This window comes from Oxyura jamaicensis, chromosome 18, assembly GCF_011077185.1.
Source record: "Oxyura jamaicensis isolate SHBP4307 breed ruddy duck chromosome 18, BPBGC_Ojam_1.0, whole genome shotgun sequence".
NCBI lineage: Eukaryota > Metazoa > Chordata > Aves > Anseriformes > Anatidae > Oxyura > Oxyura jamaicensis.
The window spans coordinates 827,944-849,053 of record NC_048910.1 but is presented as its reverse complement, the minus strand read 5'-3'; the positions used below and the strand labels follow the sequence as shown (position 1 = coordinate 849,053).

The window sequence follows — 21,110 nt, the reverse complement described above, 5'->3', positions numbered from 1 at the left end:
CACAGACCACACAGGCTCCAATTTATCCCTGGTATGTTATAAAATGTCTGAAAACGGCAATGTTGTGGGGGAAATAAAAAGTTTTCAGAAAAAAAAATAATCTCTGAAAAAGACATCAAATGAAAAACAAAAAGAGAGCGAGAGAGACTGATCTGCTGTGTGCTCACCAGTCAGCCAGAAGGTTGGTCACACCTTGCCTGGCCTGGCAGGGTCAGCTAAAACCCCAGGTGTTAGTTGCTCCTTCATCTCCACTACCTTGCACTAACCAGTCTTAGGAAGGTTCACTCTAGGTTCAATAACAAGAGCTATTGAGAGTAACAAAAAAGGTTAAATATACCCAGAAGAAGGTAAACAAGATCTCCAACCAGATAAGCAAAGCATCGCATTTGCAGTAGTGTGACGGGCACAGAGCCCAGTGTGGCAGGAGAGCATCCCCACCATCCTGATTGCAGCGGTGAGAAGGAACCACCGAGGTTTGATTTTGTTAGGGACAATAGGCTGGAAAGTGGCAGTGCTGCTGGGCTGGGCTTAGGGTCAGTGAAAAGGTGCTGGCATCAGTGTTGGGGACAGTGAAGAGCATGAGAAACAGGCTAGAAATCGCATTCATTTGTGGCTCACTAAAACAGCTGCAGACTTTGTGAACGGCACTCGTTGAAGTCAAAGCAAAGCTAGCTGGTGGTGAGTACTGTGAAGCTATAAATCAGGTCACAAGCAGGTTATAATTCAATTGAGTAGTTTAATAATTATTTAGGTCTTATCTTACCAGGTAACAATTTACAGGACACCTAGTTAAAAGTGAAGAGTGGCTGGCTTGGTAAAAGGAGAAAGAATACATTATGTCCCATCTCTGAATAGTTTAATGTTAGCCTCTTTCAATGCAACGTATTTTTGGTAAAGACATATTCACTATTTTTAACATGATTTCTCTTTAACAGGAAGGTCAGCTGAGCACACTGTCCCCAGAAAGTACACAGCGACTGTAAAGCAACAGAATTTCATAGCAGTAAATCTATTGCACTTTGTGAAGAATAAAATTCTCCTTTGCCTTTCTAGCTCCAGACGGCAAAGTATCTCGTTGGCTAAGCAAGTTCTTCTCCCTCCAGGCAAAGTCTCTTAATGTTCAGATAGACAACGCCTAACTTTTGTTTGTTTGCTTTTTATTATTACTTGAAACAACAATTGGAAGAGTTTGAGAGAAAAATCTTTCCAGTAGCTGCTGAGAAGTCTCCAAGTTTTGAGTCTAGAAATGAATTTTAGGTGCTATCCAATCACGGTCAACAAATAAATGTACTTATTTCCACATTTCATGAATATGTCCACAAAAGAGCAGATGAGGTCTCTCTTTGACCAACACTAACACTGTGTGATCAGGTATTACAGGGATGCACTTATATGTGACAACATTATACAGACAGGATGGAAATAACACCAATATTATTGCACATGGTGTCTGGGCGAGCATTAAAAACACTGCAATATGTGATGAAAATTCTTTACAGCTTGTTTTCTCTCAGCCCTTTTTCTAGAGTTTGATGTAGCAGCAATATCAATCGACATACATTGGAGAGCTGGGAGTTGCTGGCATTTGATCCAGGATTTTGCAAACATAGCATGCAACATCCACTGTGCGTTCCTCATACATCAGAATGAAGGGATGTTTCTGGAATCAGATAGAGAAAGAACAAGGTTATACTTGCCTTTCTGACACAGGCTGGCTACCCTGGATAAAAGCTTAGTATATGGATTTGCTTTACGAGAGACCACAGGTCTTGGTGGTGACTGTAGGACACCAGGACATAGCCTGGTCCATGGCTTTTTGCATATGAAGAACCCCTCTTAAATGTACAGTCCAGAGGTAGGATGGGACTCCATGGGACACACAGTGAAATATTTTCATGAAAGATTTCATCAGCAGCCTTTTCAGCAATGAGGAGACAGCAATGACAGGGAGACATGACTTGGGTTCAAACAGGAGATCAGTACGCAAAACCAGTTCTCCTGAACAGTGACTCTCTAGTCAGCCCAGCAGACTGTACTGGCTAGACCCAACTGACAACAGCTGGAACATAACAACATGGTGACTCGTTGGGCCAGGACGCCAGTCAAATTTCATTCATATCATGACAATACTATCAGGGACCCAGGACATGGTTTCCCATATCCCCTGAAGGGACACCCAGAGCTCCTTAAAGGTACATGGTTGAGAAGTGTAACTTATCCAGTCCAAAAGCCCCATCAACTTTCCTGCTTCAGAGCACCTCATCACAGACAGGCTCTGCTGGTATCTTATTCCAGAGCTGTGCTCTATCAGGACTCACTTTTACCAGAGCACTCCCAGCCTCATGGTGTGGCTTGTACATTGGAGGCAATTACACCTGACAGTGTCTGTCAGCAATTTGACAGGCCTCCTGAGTGCAGGTGCCAGGATCTCTATCAAAGGCAGAATTTATGGGGCACACCCAACATGCTGTTTCCCAAGCCTGAATATTTCAGGGCTAGCTAAGCCTGGTTAGCTGATCCACTGCAACATGGCATTTCTCCTTACACTGATCTCCTAGAACAGGGGTACAGACAGCAATAATCCTGGCCATCATCACAAGCTGCACAAGCCAGACACAGTGGCATGGACATGGTGCTTTCCCTCAGGCTGCAGAGCTGAATACTGCCTTCATCACCTGAGAAGACATGGAGCAACCCCAAATGTGTGACCCAGCTCTACTGTGTTATCAGTATAACCATGACAGCTGGCATAGGCAGCCATGCTTTGCACTCACCAGAAGCTCTTTATACTTTGGCCTTTTGGACTCGTCCTTTGTAAGGCTAAAGAAAACAGAAAGAGAATTAGGAAAAAGTGGGACGGGAGAAACATTTACAGACATTACTTGCAAATTTTTACAGCACAAAATACTGAATTCCACTGTCATGGTGGAACTCAACAGTATCCTGAACTATTCAAGCCCAGGAAACTGGTTCCTGCAAAACCCATCCTTTTCATGTTGTGAGTCATCACTGGACTTCCAACATGGGTGAAGGTGCTGGCACAAGTACAGACCCCATAGCCATCAACAAATCCCACTGGGGACAGGCCTAAGACAGCTGCAAGCTAAACTCCACCACGACTGTCACAGTCCTACCCATATGGAAATGGGTTTGACCAGCACAACCAGAAGTTTTGGGCAGCAGCATTCAGTAGGTAGCCCTGGCCTACTCCAGCCAGGAGGACAGCATGGCAAGGAGCAGAGGAGAGCCTGCACTGTCTGCCAGGGCACACAGGCACACCACTGTCTGCCAGGGCACACAGGCACACCACCATCCCCTTGGCACATATGTGGGCTGGGGCAGGGGCTGTATCATCCATCTGGCAATCGGACCACTCTGCAGGGGCAAGAGAGAGCTTCCAGGCCCTCCCAGATCATTCCAAGCACTGGTGGCACGTCCGGCGCTGAGTGGGCCACAGCTGCCAGGAGAGGTGCTGTGCTCAGCACCACTACAGCTGACAAGTCCTTCTGGCCAAGGCAATAGAGAGCGTGCCATGCTGTCCTCACTCCTCATGCTGTCCTCTGCCTCCAGTGTTCCTGTCAGTCTTGCTGTGGAGAGTGGTGGCTGCTGGTGGCCACCTTCTCCCCATACCATGGGGATGACCTACTGGCTGCCTGGCCACAGAGCAGCACAGGGGCATGGCCGGGCTATGGTGGGGACAGCAGGTGGCAGCAAAAGCCACCAAAGCCCCTGCAGCAGCAGGGACATGGCAGAGGGACAGGAGAGGCCTGGGGGCAGGCATTGCCTGGGTGCCCTGGGGTGGACATGGACTCTCCAAGGGCACCACACCAAGGCCCAACTAAGCTCCTGCACTGGGCAGCAGGAATGCCTCTTCCATCGCTCCCTCCAGCCTGCCTCCACTGCCTCAGAGGGCCTGTGGGGCCTGCTCAGAGGCAGCGGTGTCATCTGAAGGAGGTGGGTCAGGCCCATGCAGGGTCAGGCCATGCTGCTGCTTGGCCCCAACAAGACACTTGGCACCAGCAGCCTCTGCCCTCAAGGTACGAGCTGCAGCCACCCCAAAGACAAAGGGGGGATGCAGTGTTGTACCCAAATGGGGAGGGGGCACAAATACAATTCCTGACAGCTGTATTTCCATCCATGGAGGCTGTGGCAGGACGCTTTTTAAAATTCAGGAGCTACTACAATATGACCTCAAATTATTCAGAGAAGCAGTGGGTAACTATGCTGCACGCTCACGCTTGGCTCTTCTCTGTCCTCTGACTGGCCTACAGAGGCAGAAGGTAAGAAATCCTGTGGCTGCTGCACAGACACCCTCGCTTCAAGCTTTTCCTACCCAAATGAAATTCATCTTCTGAGTTTTGTGAGTCTGACAATTCAAATATGCTCCTTACAACTCTTTTAAGTGCTTCAGCTCACTAAGCAGAAAAATTTTCGTAAATCTTTTTTTTTTTTTTTTTTTTTTTCCTAACTCAGTGCAAAGCTGCAGATCTGGAATAGCCATTTGCAGCACCAGGTGCTTTACAGCTCTTCTGCTGGAACATCTGATATCCTTCCCAGTCACGCTGGACCTCAGGAGCTTGCAATGTTTCCTGCAAGTACTGTTAGCTCTGCAGCTGCCAACATGAAACTCTGAAAAGCCAAACACAGAGCTTGGATACTTTGCAAACTCTGAAGCAGAAGATTAATTGCTGTAAACAGCTCCAGAAGGTGTGTGACTTCAGATAGGCATGTAACATAGGGAGGTGGGCTGATGGAGAAAACTGTTCTACTCAGGCATTCAAAGCACCATTGGGATCCAAAACAACTTGAAAAAAAATCCCAGAAACTTTCTAACATTTATCAAAAATAACATTTTCTCACTGATCTATCACAGCCAGCAGCCAGCAACACTGCACAACACTTTCATCATCTTTCCTGACACTTGAATACCAAAAATAGAAAATTACTAGATTCACATTTGTGGGAAAATGCCCAGGAGATTTGTGCTGTCACCTAAAAGCACAGTCTTTAGGAGACTTACCTGCCTGCTGAGTAACACCAAAGATTACTGTTTATGGTTAACTAAACATTATTAAGAGAAATATTTATTACATTGTTGCTATGAACACATAAGTATTCCAGGCATAAGTCAGATTATTTACAAAAGCATTATTAAACAAAAAACAGAATTAGAATAAAAACTGTCCCATTGTTTTATGCATTGCAGTTGTCCTGGAACAGAACGCTTTAGGAGGGGTAAATGGGCAGGAAATATGAATTGACCCAATTGGACATGTTGGCCTAACACACTGCTGCTTACCAGAGATGCCATGCAGGTTCCGCTGTTGGGTAATCTGTAGCCAAACCCAACAGCACATACAGGCAGGAGAGCAAGCTCCTGGTTTTGAACACAGTGTTATGATATTGCACCTCTATGGATATGTATGTGGTGAAACAAAACCACACTGCTGTTTGTATTGTACATGGGGAAAGCAACACTGACTTTCTGATCAAATACCACATACTTTATGACTGAAAAATGAAAACTTCTTTGAAGCACCAAGCCATTTTGATGCTTCATTTCCTGCAGACCAAAGATAATAACAAGGTCTTCCTACAGCCACCTGGAAACTAGAACCTGGGCTCCATTAAAATTTCTAATTCTGAACAAGAATAAAATCCAAACACAAAAATCTTTTCCATTTTGAACCTGAACCTTTCGTTTCTCTAGTGGGTTTAAAACAGTCAGAAACAAAACCTTTTGAAAGTTAAGAGTTGTTTCACGTTGAATCTTCCTGTGTTGCAGAGCTTTGAGATGGGCACCCCTAGCTTCAGGATGTCCAGCGCCTGGATCAGCCCAGAAAAGAAGGTCCCAGCAGAAGAGCCACACAGGTCACATTGATCAATCTTCTGTGCACTTCATTATTAAATCAACAAAATGACTTTGATGACCTTTTATATTTTGTTGGAAAAGTACTTAGAAAATACACAAATCAGCCCTTAATTTCAGCAGGACCATGCACACATAGCAGGCAGATGGACTGCTCCAGGTTTCTCCTGCGCAATCTCTCTACACACCCAATCCCCCAATCCAGGGCTGACTGAACTGCAGAGACCCTGCCATAAAAGCCTTTTGAGTCTTGACCTTGTCATATGATTAACAAGGGAAAAGAAACCAACAGCCAAGCAAGCCACCTGCTATAGGTCCTGACAGCCACTCTGCTGAGCAGAGCCTTGTCCTCCCAGGCAGGAGGGCTCCTGGCTTTGCTATGCAAAAGGCAGGAAAAGTACAGATCCTCAGCTCAACCACAAGGCAATACTGCCAGGTTTCTCAGGCTTCTTCCTGAAGAAGGTAAAACAAAAAGGAGGTCTGTCCTAAGGCTGTGTCATAACTAACTAATGAACAGGCTGCACAGACCAGGCCTTTTTTTCCAGTCACGCAAACCTCCCACCAAGGGTCTTATCATGGATTTCCTGTACACAGAGTCTCATAGGTTTCTTCCTTATTCTCTCCCTGAAGAGCAACACCCAATAGTCTGCCCTTCAGACCCTACTCAGACTCACAAACCTCCCATCACCTTCCAAAGAAATTAAATGTGAATAGTCCTCATCCTCACGTTGCTGCAGGAACATGAAACTAAGCTAAAAAGTGCTTGGCAAGCTACATGCTAAATACCTAGCGATGACAAGCCAAGCCACCTCCAAGTGCTTCAAGCAGAGAACACTTACCACAAGTTGACAAAGTTGATGAAACTTGGGGAGAATTCCCTTTCCTCTGAGTTACTCAGCTGTGGTGGGTCTCCTTTTACTACTTGTGTCAACTGGTCAAACACACTGTTCCACTTGGGGTAGGGGAATCGCCCTGTGGCAAGCTCATACTGCAAAAAGACAGCAACAGCATGAGATAGGTTACACAAAGGTAAGTTCAGGTAGTGAAAGAAAATCTCTACAAGGACCCCGAAAACTCAAACTTAGAGTAAGACAAGATTTCTCATGCCATCTGCTACAGGAAGTTTAGCTGAGAGAAGGGCAGGGAACATTACACTAAAAAGCTAGTTTTGCTAACTACATTAGGTGTGTCTCCAGATTTAATTCAGGTATGCCAAACTCATGGCATGAATGTCCCTCTTCCACTGTCTATAAAATGAACCAATGCTTTTGTTAAGATTTTTAAAGTAGTAAAGTAAAATCTTCCAGTTCCTTCCCAAGCTTCCTAACAACCACTACAGAAAATGGATACTGAGAAATCAAGCATTTTAAAATGCCAGCAGGGAAGACAGCCCATTCATAGAAGCTACTGACTCACTGCTTTGGCTTTCTCTTCTGCTTCACCACTTTGAGAAGAAAAGATCATTTCAAATGATCAGTGTGTGTATCCAGCAGCTTTGTGGTTGGCCAGAGAGGAACTGGGATCCAGGATTAAATGAAATTTTCTGCACAACCAAATAATACCAGACACCAGGGCTGTAAGAGGCTTATTTACATAGGTTGGATGCTCAATTCTGCACCACACTCACCACACCATCCCTTCTCTTACAAGATTTTGAAGACAAAATTCATTTACAATCCAACACCTCTTCCTCACTCACATCTGTCTCTGCAAAACATAGCTGCAGCTAAATGTATCCTCAGGCGTTCAGGAGAGCCATCTGCCTTGAAGAAATTCGTATTCTTTCTGAGCCAGGAGGAGCACACTTCAATCACAAAATAAAAATGCTTCACAGCAGCATAGATGGGCTTTGCTTCAAGCACGTTTGACAATAACCAACCCCATCATATCACAAAGCGCACTAAGGCTACCCAACAGGAAACTACCATGCATCAGAGGGCTTAAACCCCACTCACTTACCAATGTAATTCCCAAGCTCCAGACATCTGAGCGGACATCATAACCTTGCCTAGAGGCACTGGGATCTATCCTTTCCGGCTGAAACAGAAAGAATTACCAGTCAAACACTGTGCCACATAGGAAGGAATGAGAAGCATCTGCAAACTTGGAAAAAAATCTAAGTTTGTCCAACAGAGTTTGTCCAGGCAGAGTTTGGCACAAGTACAGAGGCAAACTTTTTATCACTTTCAACCCCAGCAGAGAAACATCTTATGGAATTAAACACTGACTTTATGGAGGTACAGTGTAAAAGTTTGTCTCAAACTGCAATTCAGCACAGTTCAATTCTTTTTAGTTTTCTTTCTTTTCTGCACATGGCTTTAATAATTGTTACTTTCTATTTGTTTAGTGTTGTTTAACCTCAGTATCCCTTTAAAATGTAAAGTCTTGCTTTTTCTGTTTTACAGCAAAGTTATCCCTAGAGTATCATAAGAACTGGAATAAACATCTTCTCATCCATGAACAGGGAACTGAGGTTTAAAACAATGCATTTTAAGAACAGCTCTTCTTTATGAGTTTTTGGGTATCCCTTGAAGGCAATTAAGACATCTTCACCAAGTCTTCAGACATCCAGAAAGTCTTCCCATAGAAAATGCTATCAAGCTAGACATGGGTATGCTAAGTCACCCCGGAGTGACTTATCCAGAGAGCAGAATCAGCATTTTATGCTTTGCATGTCATCCTTGTAGGTCAATTCTCCCTTATTTTATTAAAAATACCAATAGAAACAGGATCTCTTCCCGTTTTAACTGTAACAATGGTAAAGAGACCTGAATCACAATAAAATAAGAAATTATCAGCTGAATGAAATACTATGAAACTCCTGGTTGCATTGTGAGCTACTTTTTAATACAGTTTTGCAGCAGATGCATGCTGAAGAGTGCTATGAAATCCACAAAATCCCTTAGTGCACCCTCAACCTTCCAGTGGACCACTGCATGTGTGAGAAGACTACCACATCCCCACAATACCTTCCGACCCCCAACCCCATGTGGTATTTCTGTTTGTTCTATCATGCTGCCAGCTCTCCTCTTTGCAGTCCACATTATACACTGCTGTCCCAGCTTTGACTTCGGAGGCAAACCTTTCCCATTTCCTCAGTTACAAGGATCTTCTCCAGCAAAGAAACATGGCTACACCACCACACACATACCCACACAGAGAAAGGAGAGGTAACTTTCAGCAAGCTGGAGTGGCTCTACATGTGTTTGTTCCTACAACCTGTTTCTACTATGACTGGGCATAGAGTATATCACCTTCCCAATGCCACTGATGTGCTATCTCATCCTTACCCCCAGTTGCAATATCCACCTTGAACAAGGTTGGATTCAAAGGCAATGCTCTAAACACGATGCCTTTCCCACCCTCCCAGGTTTCTACTTTCCTTTACTTTTTATCCTTTAGTTATGTTTCTGTTTATCTTAACCTCATGAATTAGGTCTTCCCATTCATGAGGAAATGTGGGATAGACTTTTCAGTAATCAAGGTTGGAGGGGATGCAAATTAATAAAACTGGTCAAATGAAGTTGTCTTAAACCTACCATCAGTCCTTCATGTTCACCTTCAAGTTCAGTCAGAGTCAATTCTATTTATATTGCAAGTAATCCCATGCACCTAACTGTTCACAACCCAGCATTCTACCTTTGCTGGATGAGTGCAGTCATTTCATATTGGTTCCACCATATCAACAGACTACTAAATCAGCTGATACACAATTCATAGCTAATATAAGCATCCCTTTCTTTTACAAACGGGGAACAGAAACGTAATGACAATTTCTCCAACATTTTGAAGCCAAGACAGTGGGGAATGGATTTATTTGAAAACAGAAGAAGGGGCAAGGATTTGAATGGAAAATGTGTTCCCAGTCCCTGCTGGGGAGGGGTTGATGAGCAGTGAACATTCAGGGTTTGGATGCTCTTGGATATTTTGGGAAGCTACTGGACATTTCAGAAAGAAGTAAAACATCTTAAGGAAGAGCCAGAGGGCGTTTAGAGCATTGGCTCAGACTCAGGCTTGAGGACAAGAGGAACTCAGATTTTTACTCAAAAGTAGTATGCGAAAGTAATGTCATCTAATGGGTCTAACCAATTCAAAGTGTTCTCTGTGATTTATTTCTGTCAGCAGTCCAAAACATCCACAAGAAAGACAGCAAATGGAAAATGCCAGGAGGAAGGTAGACGGAAGAATGTGGCATCAACAACAGGCCAGCATTAGATGTGGCATGGCAGGAACCTTCTGTCATGGAAGGGTTTTCTGGTGACTCTCTCATAAATCACTCCCACGGATGATGCCGTGTCTACCCTTTCCTGTCTCAATGTAGGCAGTCAACATGATGGACCTGCAACACCCCCAACAGCCTTGTCTGCCGACAGCCTGCTCTCCAGTATGACTGCTCTCTGGGAACACAAAAGAACAGCCTGACTCCATCAGCTACGAGAAATCATGTCCCAGCCCAACCACACGCCTGTTGCAATACTGCTGTGTCTGCAGCCCCGTGACACTAGTCCTGCTTTACCTCAGTGCAAAGCTCTCCTTGCATCCATCCCCTCCTGACAGATCCTGGTGGCATACTTCTCCTTCCTTCTGGGTTCTAGCAGCAGGCAGGAAGACAGGCTGTGAAACAGCTAAAACTGTCCCTTCCCTGTTCTTCAGACACGATATCAGTGCTAGCTGCGCAGCAGGCTACTATGGACCACTGCTCCACAGTGAGGCAGCTCTTCAGGGGCATGGCAGCTAGCTATGCCAGGCCATATGTGTTTTAGCAACAGAAGATGGATTCCCTGGCTGGCATGAGCATTCATACCATGGGCATCAGAGCCATTTCACGTGAACCTTGTGACAAGAGACTGCCTCTTAAGTGCCAAACACACCTCCGTGGTGCACTCACACTCAGCCCACGTGATAGATGCTGCCATGCAGGAATGGCAGTGGGACCAGCTGGTGCAGGGCCAAATAAAATGATGTTGGCTAGCGATGGGACTCCTATACCACTGATCAACAGAGAATGTGGTGCAGCAGCATGTGGGAGACCAAGAGCAATTCGCAAATTGAACAAACAGTTCACAGCTTGTGTAGCACAATGAATTACAGGACTGGAGAGAGGATATTCTGGATTGGGGGTCAAGTAGCAAAAGGGTGTGCATTACAGGTACTGGTGAGGTAGGTGGCACTTGTGACAGTCTTTCATCAGGCTGGACTTGTTTGGGTCACTGCAGGGCACCTCTTGGCTGTGCAGAGGACAGCTTTGAGTCTGAAGCACCCACACAGGGTCTGCCTGTTACTATGACCAAGCAGAGTACAAATAGAGCAACAGGGACTTGGCCCTAGAAAGCAGTGGCACAGTTAAAGGGAAAGAAGGATGGACCAGAATAAATCCTGTATAAATAAGGAGCAAAAAGAATCCTGGGAATTTTCCATGTAGACAACATGGGAGCAATTAACACCAACAAAGGGAGAGTCAGTATGTCACACTCCAGGGACCTGGAACAAGAACTGCAAACAAATCCAGCTCTTCATGGATGTCCTTCCAACATCAAGTGCAAGTGAGGAAAGGAAATGGCTGAGATGGAAGTCAACTACTGGATGGTGTGAAGAGGCAGGGCATGAACGCATCGAACAAGGGCATAGGTTTTCTCTTCATTTCAGTGTCTGCATAAGCATCAACAACTAAGCTGAAAAAAGAGCAGAAATGGGAAGCAATGATCCTCCCCTCACTTCCAAGCCCCCAGCTAAGCAAATACATGTAATGTGGGGTTTGACACAAGAATAAATGCACATACAACTTGCTGAAGTCTTCAGCTGTTTCATGTTGCTGATGAGCAAAGTAAAGTAGTTATGTCTAGGAAAACACAATTATTGAAGCTCAGAACTAGATTTTCACTGGTTATATAACTGAGGAATTTTATCCTAAATGCAATGCAAATTCAAAACTGCCTGCACGTTATTAAATTGAATGGAACATACTCTTACTTGCTACTTAAGCCAATGTGTCCCTGAAGCAAAAGAAAATAGAAGATTACAAGGAGTGAGTAACTACCAGAAGGAGCTCAAATTTTACAATACACAAAGTAGAAGTAAATCTACAGGATATAAATGTTCCCTCCCCTTCAACCACAGAAACAGATGGATGCGAGCTGGAAGCTGCCAGCCTCCATTGGAAACGATCTCCTCACACACATACAGCACGTGATGGAAAAAAAAAATAAAATAAAAAATAATAAAAAAAAAAGTCCAGGGACTTCCCCTGGCTTTGGTTGATGATGGGAGCAAGATAAAGCACTGCACATCTGGAAACGGGGTTGTGATGGCTGCAGCTTCAGAGTTATCAGAGCTAAATTCAGCTGCAAATCATACAGTGAGTTACAACCCAGGCCAATCAGAGTTAAAAGAATTCCAGCACTCTGAAAGGGACTGGATATGAGTCTTGCACACAAGACCTGTAAGCTCCCTAGCACACTAATCTGCTGCTGCATTAACCAATATATCAAATATATATTGATTTCAGCAACTTTCAAGACAAAAATGCCATTTTACCTATGGCGATGACCCCATTATCATGGCTTTTTTGTTTAGATGGCAGTGCCCTGCAAGGGGCTCAGCAAGTGCTCACAGACAGAAGCATTTCTCGCTGCCCGAGCAACTCAGCTCTCAGGGCCAACTCCAAGCAGAAGCCACAGCAAGGAGGGGAGCAACATTTCTGAACAGCTGCCCGTAGTGTTGTGCAATAGCAATGGAAACCATCTTTAGGACCATAAATAACTAGTTTGGGAAATTCTTCTGCTATTCAGTAAAGGAAAACTGTCACTTTTCAGATTGCTGTATTTTTCATGAATATTCCTACAGTGAAGAGCAACTTGTTCTTCCTTCAGGGCTAACCCCTGCATGGGCCTCTCACACACTCAACTGGAGCACGGAGTGAGGGCCAGCAGCAGTGTAACACCACAGCCCAAGTAGGGAAGAAAGCAGTGGGCTCAAAACAGGACTGGCAAGGAGGCACTGACTTGCTGGGCTCTCAGACCTGCTTCTCCTACATGCAGCTCCGCCCCATCTGCTCGCTGAAACTTCCAAACATTTTACTCCTGTCCACGGAGGGAGCCCCTTCCCTGCCCTCTCTACAGACTGGGCTAGGAGTTCAGAGCCTGTAAGGCTAGGAGGAGCCTGATGTCCCACCTCCCCGCGAGATGCTCACCAACAGCTCACCACCATGACCACCACCTCCTAGGAGAGAGGCAGACCTGCTCTGTGAAGTGACTGTCCTCATGGGGACTCACTGTGTTGATTGCTGAGCAGACCAGACACAGACCTAGGGTAGGTGCTAGAGCTCCAGACAGACATGGACTTCCAGCCACTCCTCCTGGCTACATTACTGCTCTGCTCTACAGGAAGTTTCAGGGGCTCTCCCTTAGGTGACACCTAATTCTGGCTGCTAAAGAGCTGAGGTGTCTGATTTCATTTGGATCTCCATTTTTATGTGCAGTAAAGCCTAATAAGTTTCCAGGATCTCCTCATAGGCAAGCAGGAGCTCATAGAAGGTGACCTCAGTGCTGCAAAAGCCTTGGTCTAAGACCACAGATGTGAGTCATCCACACAAGCATCAAGGCAACTCAGTCGATTTTTTCAGAGGTTATACCCCTCCTCCCCAGTGCTAGGTGACTGATGAAAAAGCAATTAACCCTTTGCTTTCTCTGGATTTGTATCACAGAGCCAATCATTACAGGGGTCCTGCAACATCCTACACAGCAGCCTAGCCAGGATGCAGCAGAAGGCAGGAATCCTCAGCCAGAGTGTGACATAGCAGAGCTAAGGCAACATGGCAGTGATGGGTGGAACAGCTGATAGGGAAGCAGAGAACAGGCCTTCTTCTTCTGTCTTCGTTGCTGCATGGCTGTGGACAAGCAGCTTCTTCCTGCTCTAGGATCCAAGTAGGAACACTAGGCTCTGGGTAAACCTTTCTACGCTTCTTGATGAAAAAAACTACATAGCAGGTAAGAATAATGTATTTGACATAGCATGTCAAAAAATACTTCAGCCAAAATATTTATCCATGCCTTAACTTTTTATTTCAGACATTCCTTTCCAAATCCCCTCTGTTCTTTGATTTCCTGTCCCTCCCCCTTGCCCAGGTCAGCCATGAACCCTGTGGCTGCAGAGAGATTATCAGCAGAGATCAAGTTTCTAGAGAATAACCTTTCCTCCCCTCCTATTTCCTTTACATATTTACTCTGAGAGAATGTTTCATTTAAAAACTTCTCCAGCAGCATTTTCCAGGTGGAGATGCTGGTTTCTGTTCGAATGGGATTACCATCTCCTCCCAGTTGGCTTTTCTAACAGAGTTTAAATTCCTCAATCTCAGTAGCAGGAAGATCCCAGGACAGCGAAGGACTGGTGCACAAGGGACACTCACTGGACACAGAAAGATTGGCAGGAACGTTTATGAGGCCAGTGAGACCTTATTGGGCTTGACACAGTATATTCTTTATGACCATAATCATCTTGTTAAAAAAGGTAACTGTGGCTGTCATAAACTTGGACTAGTACAGTGCATTAGCTGGATGGCAGCTAAACAAGCATCAATAATTTGCATTAGTAAATGGCTTAACTGATAAGCGTCCAAGAGTTTAAGAGGACCCTATTCAGTGGGAAAGACAGCATTTATAATGGGACCTCAAAGGTATCTTTCCTTGGCCTATGGCTAATGATATCGCAGAAAATACAAAATTAATGTTGCTGAATTCTTCATATTATTAAAATATTGTGTGATAAATAAGTGCTCCTGAAGAATAAGTGTGATCTGAGCTGCTTGGTAAGCTGGGCTCTGACTGGATACTGACTCATTCAACCAGGAACAGAAAAAACAGCACTCTGGAGTGACAGTCATGATCCTAGAAAAACGGGGAGCATCACTATTAAAAGCATGCAGCTGGGCAATGCACTAGGAACACTTGCTTTCATTGTATACTCCAGAGGGGGGAAAACTGCTGGAATTTTGTTTGACTGCAGGGTCTATATTTGTAAACGGATGCAAAAAAAAAATGGAGGGCTTATAGCATAGACATTAACTACAATCTTATCTGCCTTAAGGACATAAACTGTTCAGTCTCTTAATCTCCTCAAAGAACAGCTTAAGAGGTGATTTCATCAGTCAGAAGGTACCTGCTGGGGAAAGAGGCTGTGGCAAGAAAAAGACTCATGAATTCTTCAAAGTAGAAACAAAAGACCATGGCCATCCATTAAAACAAGGCTTGCTCATTAAAAATACTATATTAGGAGTGTAATTAACGACCAGGACCACTTCAAGTGCACTGTGGATTCTCTGACACCTGAACAGGCATCTTTAAAGCAGGATAGAAACTTTGGAGGGCTTCTTCATCTGGTGTTGTTCTGGAAGTCCACAGCCAAGTATCCCAGAGCTTGATGCAACCCTTCAATGCCATCCCCACCACTGCTTCTAAGAACTTCACTGGATTCACAGGGTTAAACTCTGGAAAGGCAGCAGTTTTGGAGGGCTATAAGGTACTGTTTCAGCACTGCTAAGTAATTTCATCATAGAATATCACTGAGGGACTGCTATTTTGGTGGGGATGCTTTAGAAGTCCTTGAAGTAATGAAGACTGAATTGCCATGAGCTGTTATTTTTCCAGACTAAATGATTTACCTTTGAACATATGCAGGAAAGAAGAGGAGTCCAGCAGAAAGCAACGGGAAGATTTCTGTTCCTGGAGGACACTCAAAGCAGTAGAAGAGGGAGACAAGAGGTAGTGTTCAGAGATGAAGTTATGGACATTTGAACCAGAAATCAAGTTTAACAAAATGCAGATGGTCATCAGCATTGTGTGGTTGCTCAGATAGGGACAGACTGGAGTCACGACCAACTTGAGCCTTAGGATCAGTTTGTCTCTCTAAAAGATCTCTTCCATTCAACTAGAACCTGTTGGTGTAAGTGCAGGATGAAGAGGATTCCCCATCTGCATTCAGTCAGCTCAACTACTGCTCTCACCATCCATGAAAATTTCCACCTGGAGATCAGTGCCCTCACCACTAGCTCTAACCGTGATCCTTCTCATACTATGGGAAATCAGGAGCTTTTGCACTCCATGAGTTCTGGAGTGTCTGATACTAAATGAACAGACTTAGAGGAACAGGGATTCAAGCATTGCAGGGCTGATGCCCGTGTCACAAATGGACTTGTGCCCCCTGTCTGTGCAGCCAAGACATGGAGGACATTGCAAGATTCAAGCTACCATTTCAGATTGCCTTCAGTCTCAGAAAAATGGCCTAAAAAACTACGACAAGACAGGATGAAATATATACCTCAGTCAAAAATTGAACTGAAGGCCACGGCCTGCCACAGCTCCAGGAGCTGGGGCCCTCCAACCCTGGCCCATGTCCTCAACCCTGTCAATGCCCAGCTGAACTGTACTCTCTGGGAAGCAATGCCAAGCCCTGCTTGCCTCTCCATATGCCATTTTTCAGAGACAAGACAGAAGAATGGTCAGTCTCTGAGGGGATGGTCTGTACTGCTTGAAGCACAGCAGACATGCAGGGTGGAGGCTGCGTGCCCAGCTCCAGCAACACCCCGGAGCAGACACTGCCCTTATGTCCTGGCTGCTCCACTGCCCAGGGTGACACTGCAGCAGGGAACAGGTGGAGAAAGTGAAGGCTGGACTTGGCTGTGCCCAGACCTCAGTGCCAGGGTAATCTCTGGGGTAGCCTGGTGCCGTCAAGCAGCTCTCACAGCCCCTCCGCTAGTGCCGTGCTCTTGGTAGGAAGAGGATCAGCACTGGGGTGGAGAGTCCTCCTGCACTATCCCCATGGTCCTCCTGAATAAGGTACCTTGCCAGCCTCAGCCGCACAAGCAGCAAGAACCAAACAGCTCAGGGACAACAAGAGAAGCACACTGACAGAGCTGGGACCTGTGTAACCCTTCCCTTCTCCCTTTGCTGCCTCTGCCCATGCCTGACCCTGCCCTGAGGAGCCAGACCCACACCTCTCTGCAGCTTCACTGCTCCAATGATCGTGTCTTCATATGTGTGGCTTTGAATCAGCCTTTTCTATGGCTAAAGAAGACAGTAAGAAGCTACTCTGGGGCCAGCCCAGCCAGCCATGTCCCATGCAGAGCAGAAGCTATCTGCTGTTTCCAGCTGTGCTCGCCAGCCAGGAACATGGATCAGACTGTCTCCTGCCTCCTCTTTGCCTGATGACACAAGCTCCACTCAGCAACCTCCAATGCCTCCCAAGAGCAATGATCTTCCAAACCTGTTTTTTAAGTACTTTCCATGTAAATCCTGGTGGCCAAAATGACCTTTTCCTCTTTAATATTCTCCTCCATGAAACTCACATCCTGGCCAAGTGATTTGCTTGCACGGGTGCTAGCACATTTACCCAGGTATAAACCTGGGTAAACCAATTGCCTGTGCAGATGAGTGGCTGAAGGGTCGAGGTGGAAAGTCCTTCATGCTGTGACCCTTGCAGGACAGAGGATAAAGCATGGACGCGGGCTCAGTTCCGCAGTGGAGGCTGCTCCACACAGGCTCTGCACCACATGATATAAGGAGCTAAGTTTGGACAGGAGAAGTCCCACACTGGGTGAACCTCACAGACGATTTTAGCTTATGAATGAGTAAGCAGAAGCATGTTCTCAGCCAAAACCACTGAAGCATGCGGGTGACATCAGCAGCACGCAAGCTCGGAGAGCTGCGCTCAGAGCTCAGGCATCTTCCCAGGCATTTGCTACTCTGTGAGCAGCAGTGTGGAACCAGCCTGCACTCCGTGCAGAGGGACAGTGCCACATGTCTCACAGTTTCCCTTGCTTTCTCAATCATAAAAATTATGGCCGAGTGCAGAGTTTCAGATTAAAAAAAAAAAAAAAATCCAACACACAACACACAGCACAGTTCAAGAACATCCAAAAGGACTTCAGCTGCATGAAGTCAAACCAACAGGCTGCCTGTTCAGTTAAATGAATGACCAAGCCCGATGAAAACCTTGGCACTGGGTTAGGAATGCAAAGCTGAAATGCAGGCTTCTGCTTGAGCTCTGCCCAGGTGAAGGGGCTCTGCCCCAAGCTGCCCCATCCCCACATCTTCTCCCTCCACATCCACAGGGAGGCTTGGGGAGCATGGCAGAGACAGCTTTGTTGCCTGTCTCAGGAATTCTTCATTTTCTGTGCACGGCCAAACTCTGTACGATCCATCTGAAGGTGGGGACACAAGCCCTCCTGGACACAAAGGCCAGCCCCAGCAGTGACACCCACCTTTCCCACAGGAGAGCGAGGACGGCAGCACATCGAGCGGCACTGCAGCGCTGGGGCTCTGCGCTTACCATCTAACTATGCACATGCGGGACAAGCAGATGCACGGTTGCTGGGACAAGCATTAGCACCAAGAAGGCTGCTCTGTACACCCCATGCCACACAGCTCTGTGCACAGCCCTCAATTCAACAGCTAGGGAAGGATGGGAGAAGCAACACGGGGTGCCACCACTCAGCCGCAGCTGGCAGAGGGCAGCTCCCAGGAGACCTGGGAAGAGGACATACATGAGACAGTCAGGTCTCTGTCCTGAGAGAGGCCCCAGAGAAGCAAGACAGGGCAGGACATCTGACCACACACTGGCAGGATCCTCACCTCATAGCCCAGCTGCTTCCAGTTTTGTCTCAACACTCCCCTCTGACACAAAAATTGGGATCTCTTGAGCATCAAGAAGGTAAAAATAGTAATTCCCCAGACTATCAGCTTCAGCATGGCACTTAAAGTCTCCCCTCCGGCCCAAATCAGAAGCATTAGCTGCAGCAGGAGACAACGCAGGGCCCACCAGGGAGGCAAGGCTACTTGACAAAATCCTCAGGCGCTGCTGCTCTAGGAACAAAGCTGAAGGACCAGACTAGAGGGGATTGATCTTGCAGTGGAGCAAAGTTGACCAAGAGCTGCTCACCACTGCCAGGGCAGTTAAGCTCTCCTTTCCCACAGCCACCCTCCTCAACCCTCCTTTGTGCCACCATTCAGGCTCTACATCTTCTCAACAAGCCACCTGCGTAAGAAATATTCTGTCTCCTTTCTGGTAAGGTCTGCTTTATAACTACTAATCCTTGCACTGGATCTCCATGGCTCAGAAGAGCAACATAGCAGAAGAGAAGCAGGAGCAGCAGTCAGGAGGATCAGGGAATATCCAAAAGCCACCTCTCCCCTGGTGGCAGCAACTTGTAAGGTTGGCATGACCACACTGCGAAACTTCACCTAGAGCAAATCCACAGTGCTGGCACCAACATGGGTCTTGGGAGAACTCAGCATCACGTTGTCCACACAAACAGCCTGAACTGCCCTTGGGGACAGTCCTGCTATCCTGGGACAACAGGGAGGCTCCAGACTTTCCTTCCTTTCTTTCAGAGACCACAAGACTCCTTATTTCAATGCAATGTCACATGGAAATTTAAAGTCAAAAGCAAAACAACTTTTCCAGAACTGGCAGCTCCAAGGTTGACATGCTGCTTTCTGTGACAGCTCTAATAATTTTGGTTAAAACACAAAGAACTTGCTTAGTAGCTGGATGTGGCTCCTGCTGCCTAGTCAGACTGCTCCCAGCCAAACTGGCAGACATCAAATGTTGTTATCAGTGCCTACATGGGGACCTGGCTCCAGTGAGCATGGTGTTATCAGGTTCCTTAGATGGGCAAATGCTCATGCCACAAGAATTACTTACTGCAAGTGCCAAGGAGCCCTTGCAGAGCAACATGCTCTCATCATCACAGAGCATCATCCAGCAGCCATTATTAGATCTGTCTTGTCTGAATGCAGTTACACTGTGGCACCCTAGCTAGTAGCCTTTACCTATTTTGCATTAAAGGCAATTATTTTCCCTTTGAAAGGAGTGTGACTGGCCTGACTCACGCTCAGGTATATTCAGCACTACAACCATCAGTTTTTGCTGGTGTAGATAAGAGAGCTGGCAGTTGTGTCTGTCTGCTGAGGACATCTCCCCATTGCTGAGGCTTCCTGGTATGTGGAAACGTGCATGTACTTGGAGAGGAGTCACTGTGTCTGGAGAGAAGAAGCAAAGAGGCCTGCAGTCTCCCACACCAGTTGTCAGCTGCTGGCTCATCCCACAAACCGCATACCATGCCAAGGCTCTTACAAACACAAACTGAATTGAAACATTTTTGCTTGCTGGAAAGTCCAACCCAGTCTGGAGCTGGTGACAAAGGTGTACAAAGAACACAGTGCACATGGTCAGGGAGGAAAATTAAGAGGTTATCAACCACCCACCCAAGTCCCAAGGGAAATGAAGAAGCACAGCTATTTACAAACACACTAATAAGTGTCATGTAGTGACTAAACCAACAGTCCATACAAAACTAACCATCTACCCATGGTTTTAAGAAAAAGTGGGAACATTAATACCTGCAATTATAGCCCACTGAATTTGTGAGGGAAAAGGGGAGAGCAAGTTTTCAAAACCCCTGTTTACAGAACTGATGCACACTTCAGAGGATAGGGAAAAGTCAACAGTATTCCTAACTCCACTAAGCAATGCTACCAGAACTGCCCGCAGGATGAGGGGTGAATACTCAGACTCAGAGCAGGTTATCACAGCCTCTGCACTGGCTCCAGTCCCATCCTGGGGCACTATTCTCTGCTTCTGCCCTTAGAATCCTATTCCCCAGGAACACAATGGACTGTGCAGCTCCAACCAATCCTCTTACCTGCATAGACCTCCACACAGTTGCCAAAAGTACTCAGAGAGGAGACATGCCCGTGTCCTCTCTCCAGACCCTCCAGGTCTTTATTTAAACAAAGTGCCCCATGTCACCAAGTTAGGTAGTTCTGGAACTTGCACACACGTTGTTGTGCCACAGCAGTGGTCTCCAACAACAGATCGCATCAGTACTTTTCCATCCAGCTGGAGTACTGAGTAACTAGATTCACTACAAGGACAGTGAACAGCAAAGATCAAATGCTCAAGAACTCTGACTCGGTGTGCACAGATTAGAATCAGGGCAAACGGGATTTATCTGACCATGGTGTCCCAGGAAAAGCCATAGGAGAGCAGTTACATAGACCAGATGTGTACCATAATTTAAAAGGGAGAGAGATTTTTATTTTTTATTTTGTCTTAACTACCACCGCCAAAGTTCAATTTCAGAAAACATAGTGTTTTTTAGCATATTGAGACATAAGCTAAGCAATGAGAGTTAAACAGTCACTGGAAATAGTTATATTTACACCAGCTGATAAACAGCTCAGACACA

General features: G+C 46.0%; 1 protein-coding gene across 4 annotated transcripts in view; it reads right to left on the bottom strand.

Moving 5' to 3' along the window:
• Positions 1-716: 716 nt before the first annotated feature.
• The window catches only part of MAP2K4 (mitogen-activated protein kinase kinase 4), a 98,968-nt gene continuing 78,574 nt past the window's right edge, over positions 717-21,110 (bottom strand). For all 4 annotated transcript variants that reach the window (XM_035342682.1, XM_035342683.1, XM_035342684.1 and 1 more), the window contains 4 exons: positions 7,829-7,906; positions 6,709-6,857; positions 2,775-2,820; positions 717-1,660 (listed from right to left, as the gene is read on the bottom strand). In XM_035342682.1, the coding sequence (XP_035198573.1) occupies positions 1,547-1,660; positions 2,775-2,820; positions 6,709-6,857; positions 7,829-7,906 (387 nt within the window). In that variant the 3' untranslated portion in view covers positions 717-1,546. The remainder of the gene's footprint in view (positions 1,661-2,774; positions 2,821-6,708; positions 6,858-7,828; positions 7,907-21,110) is intronic.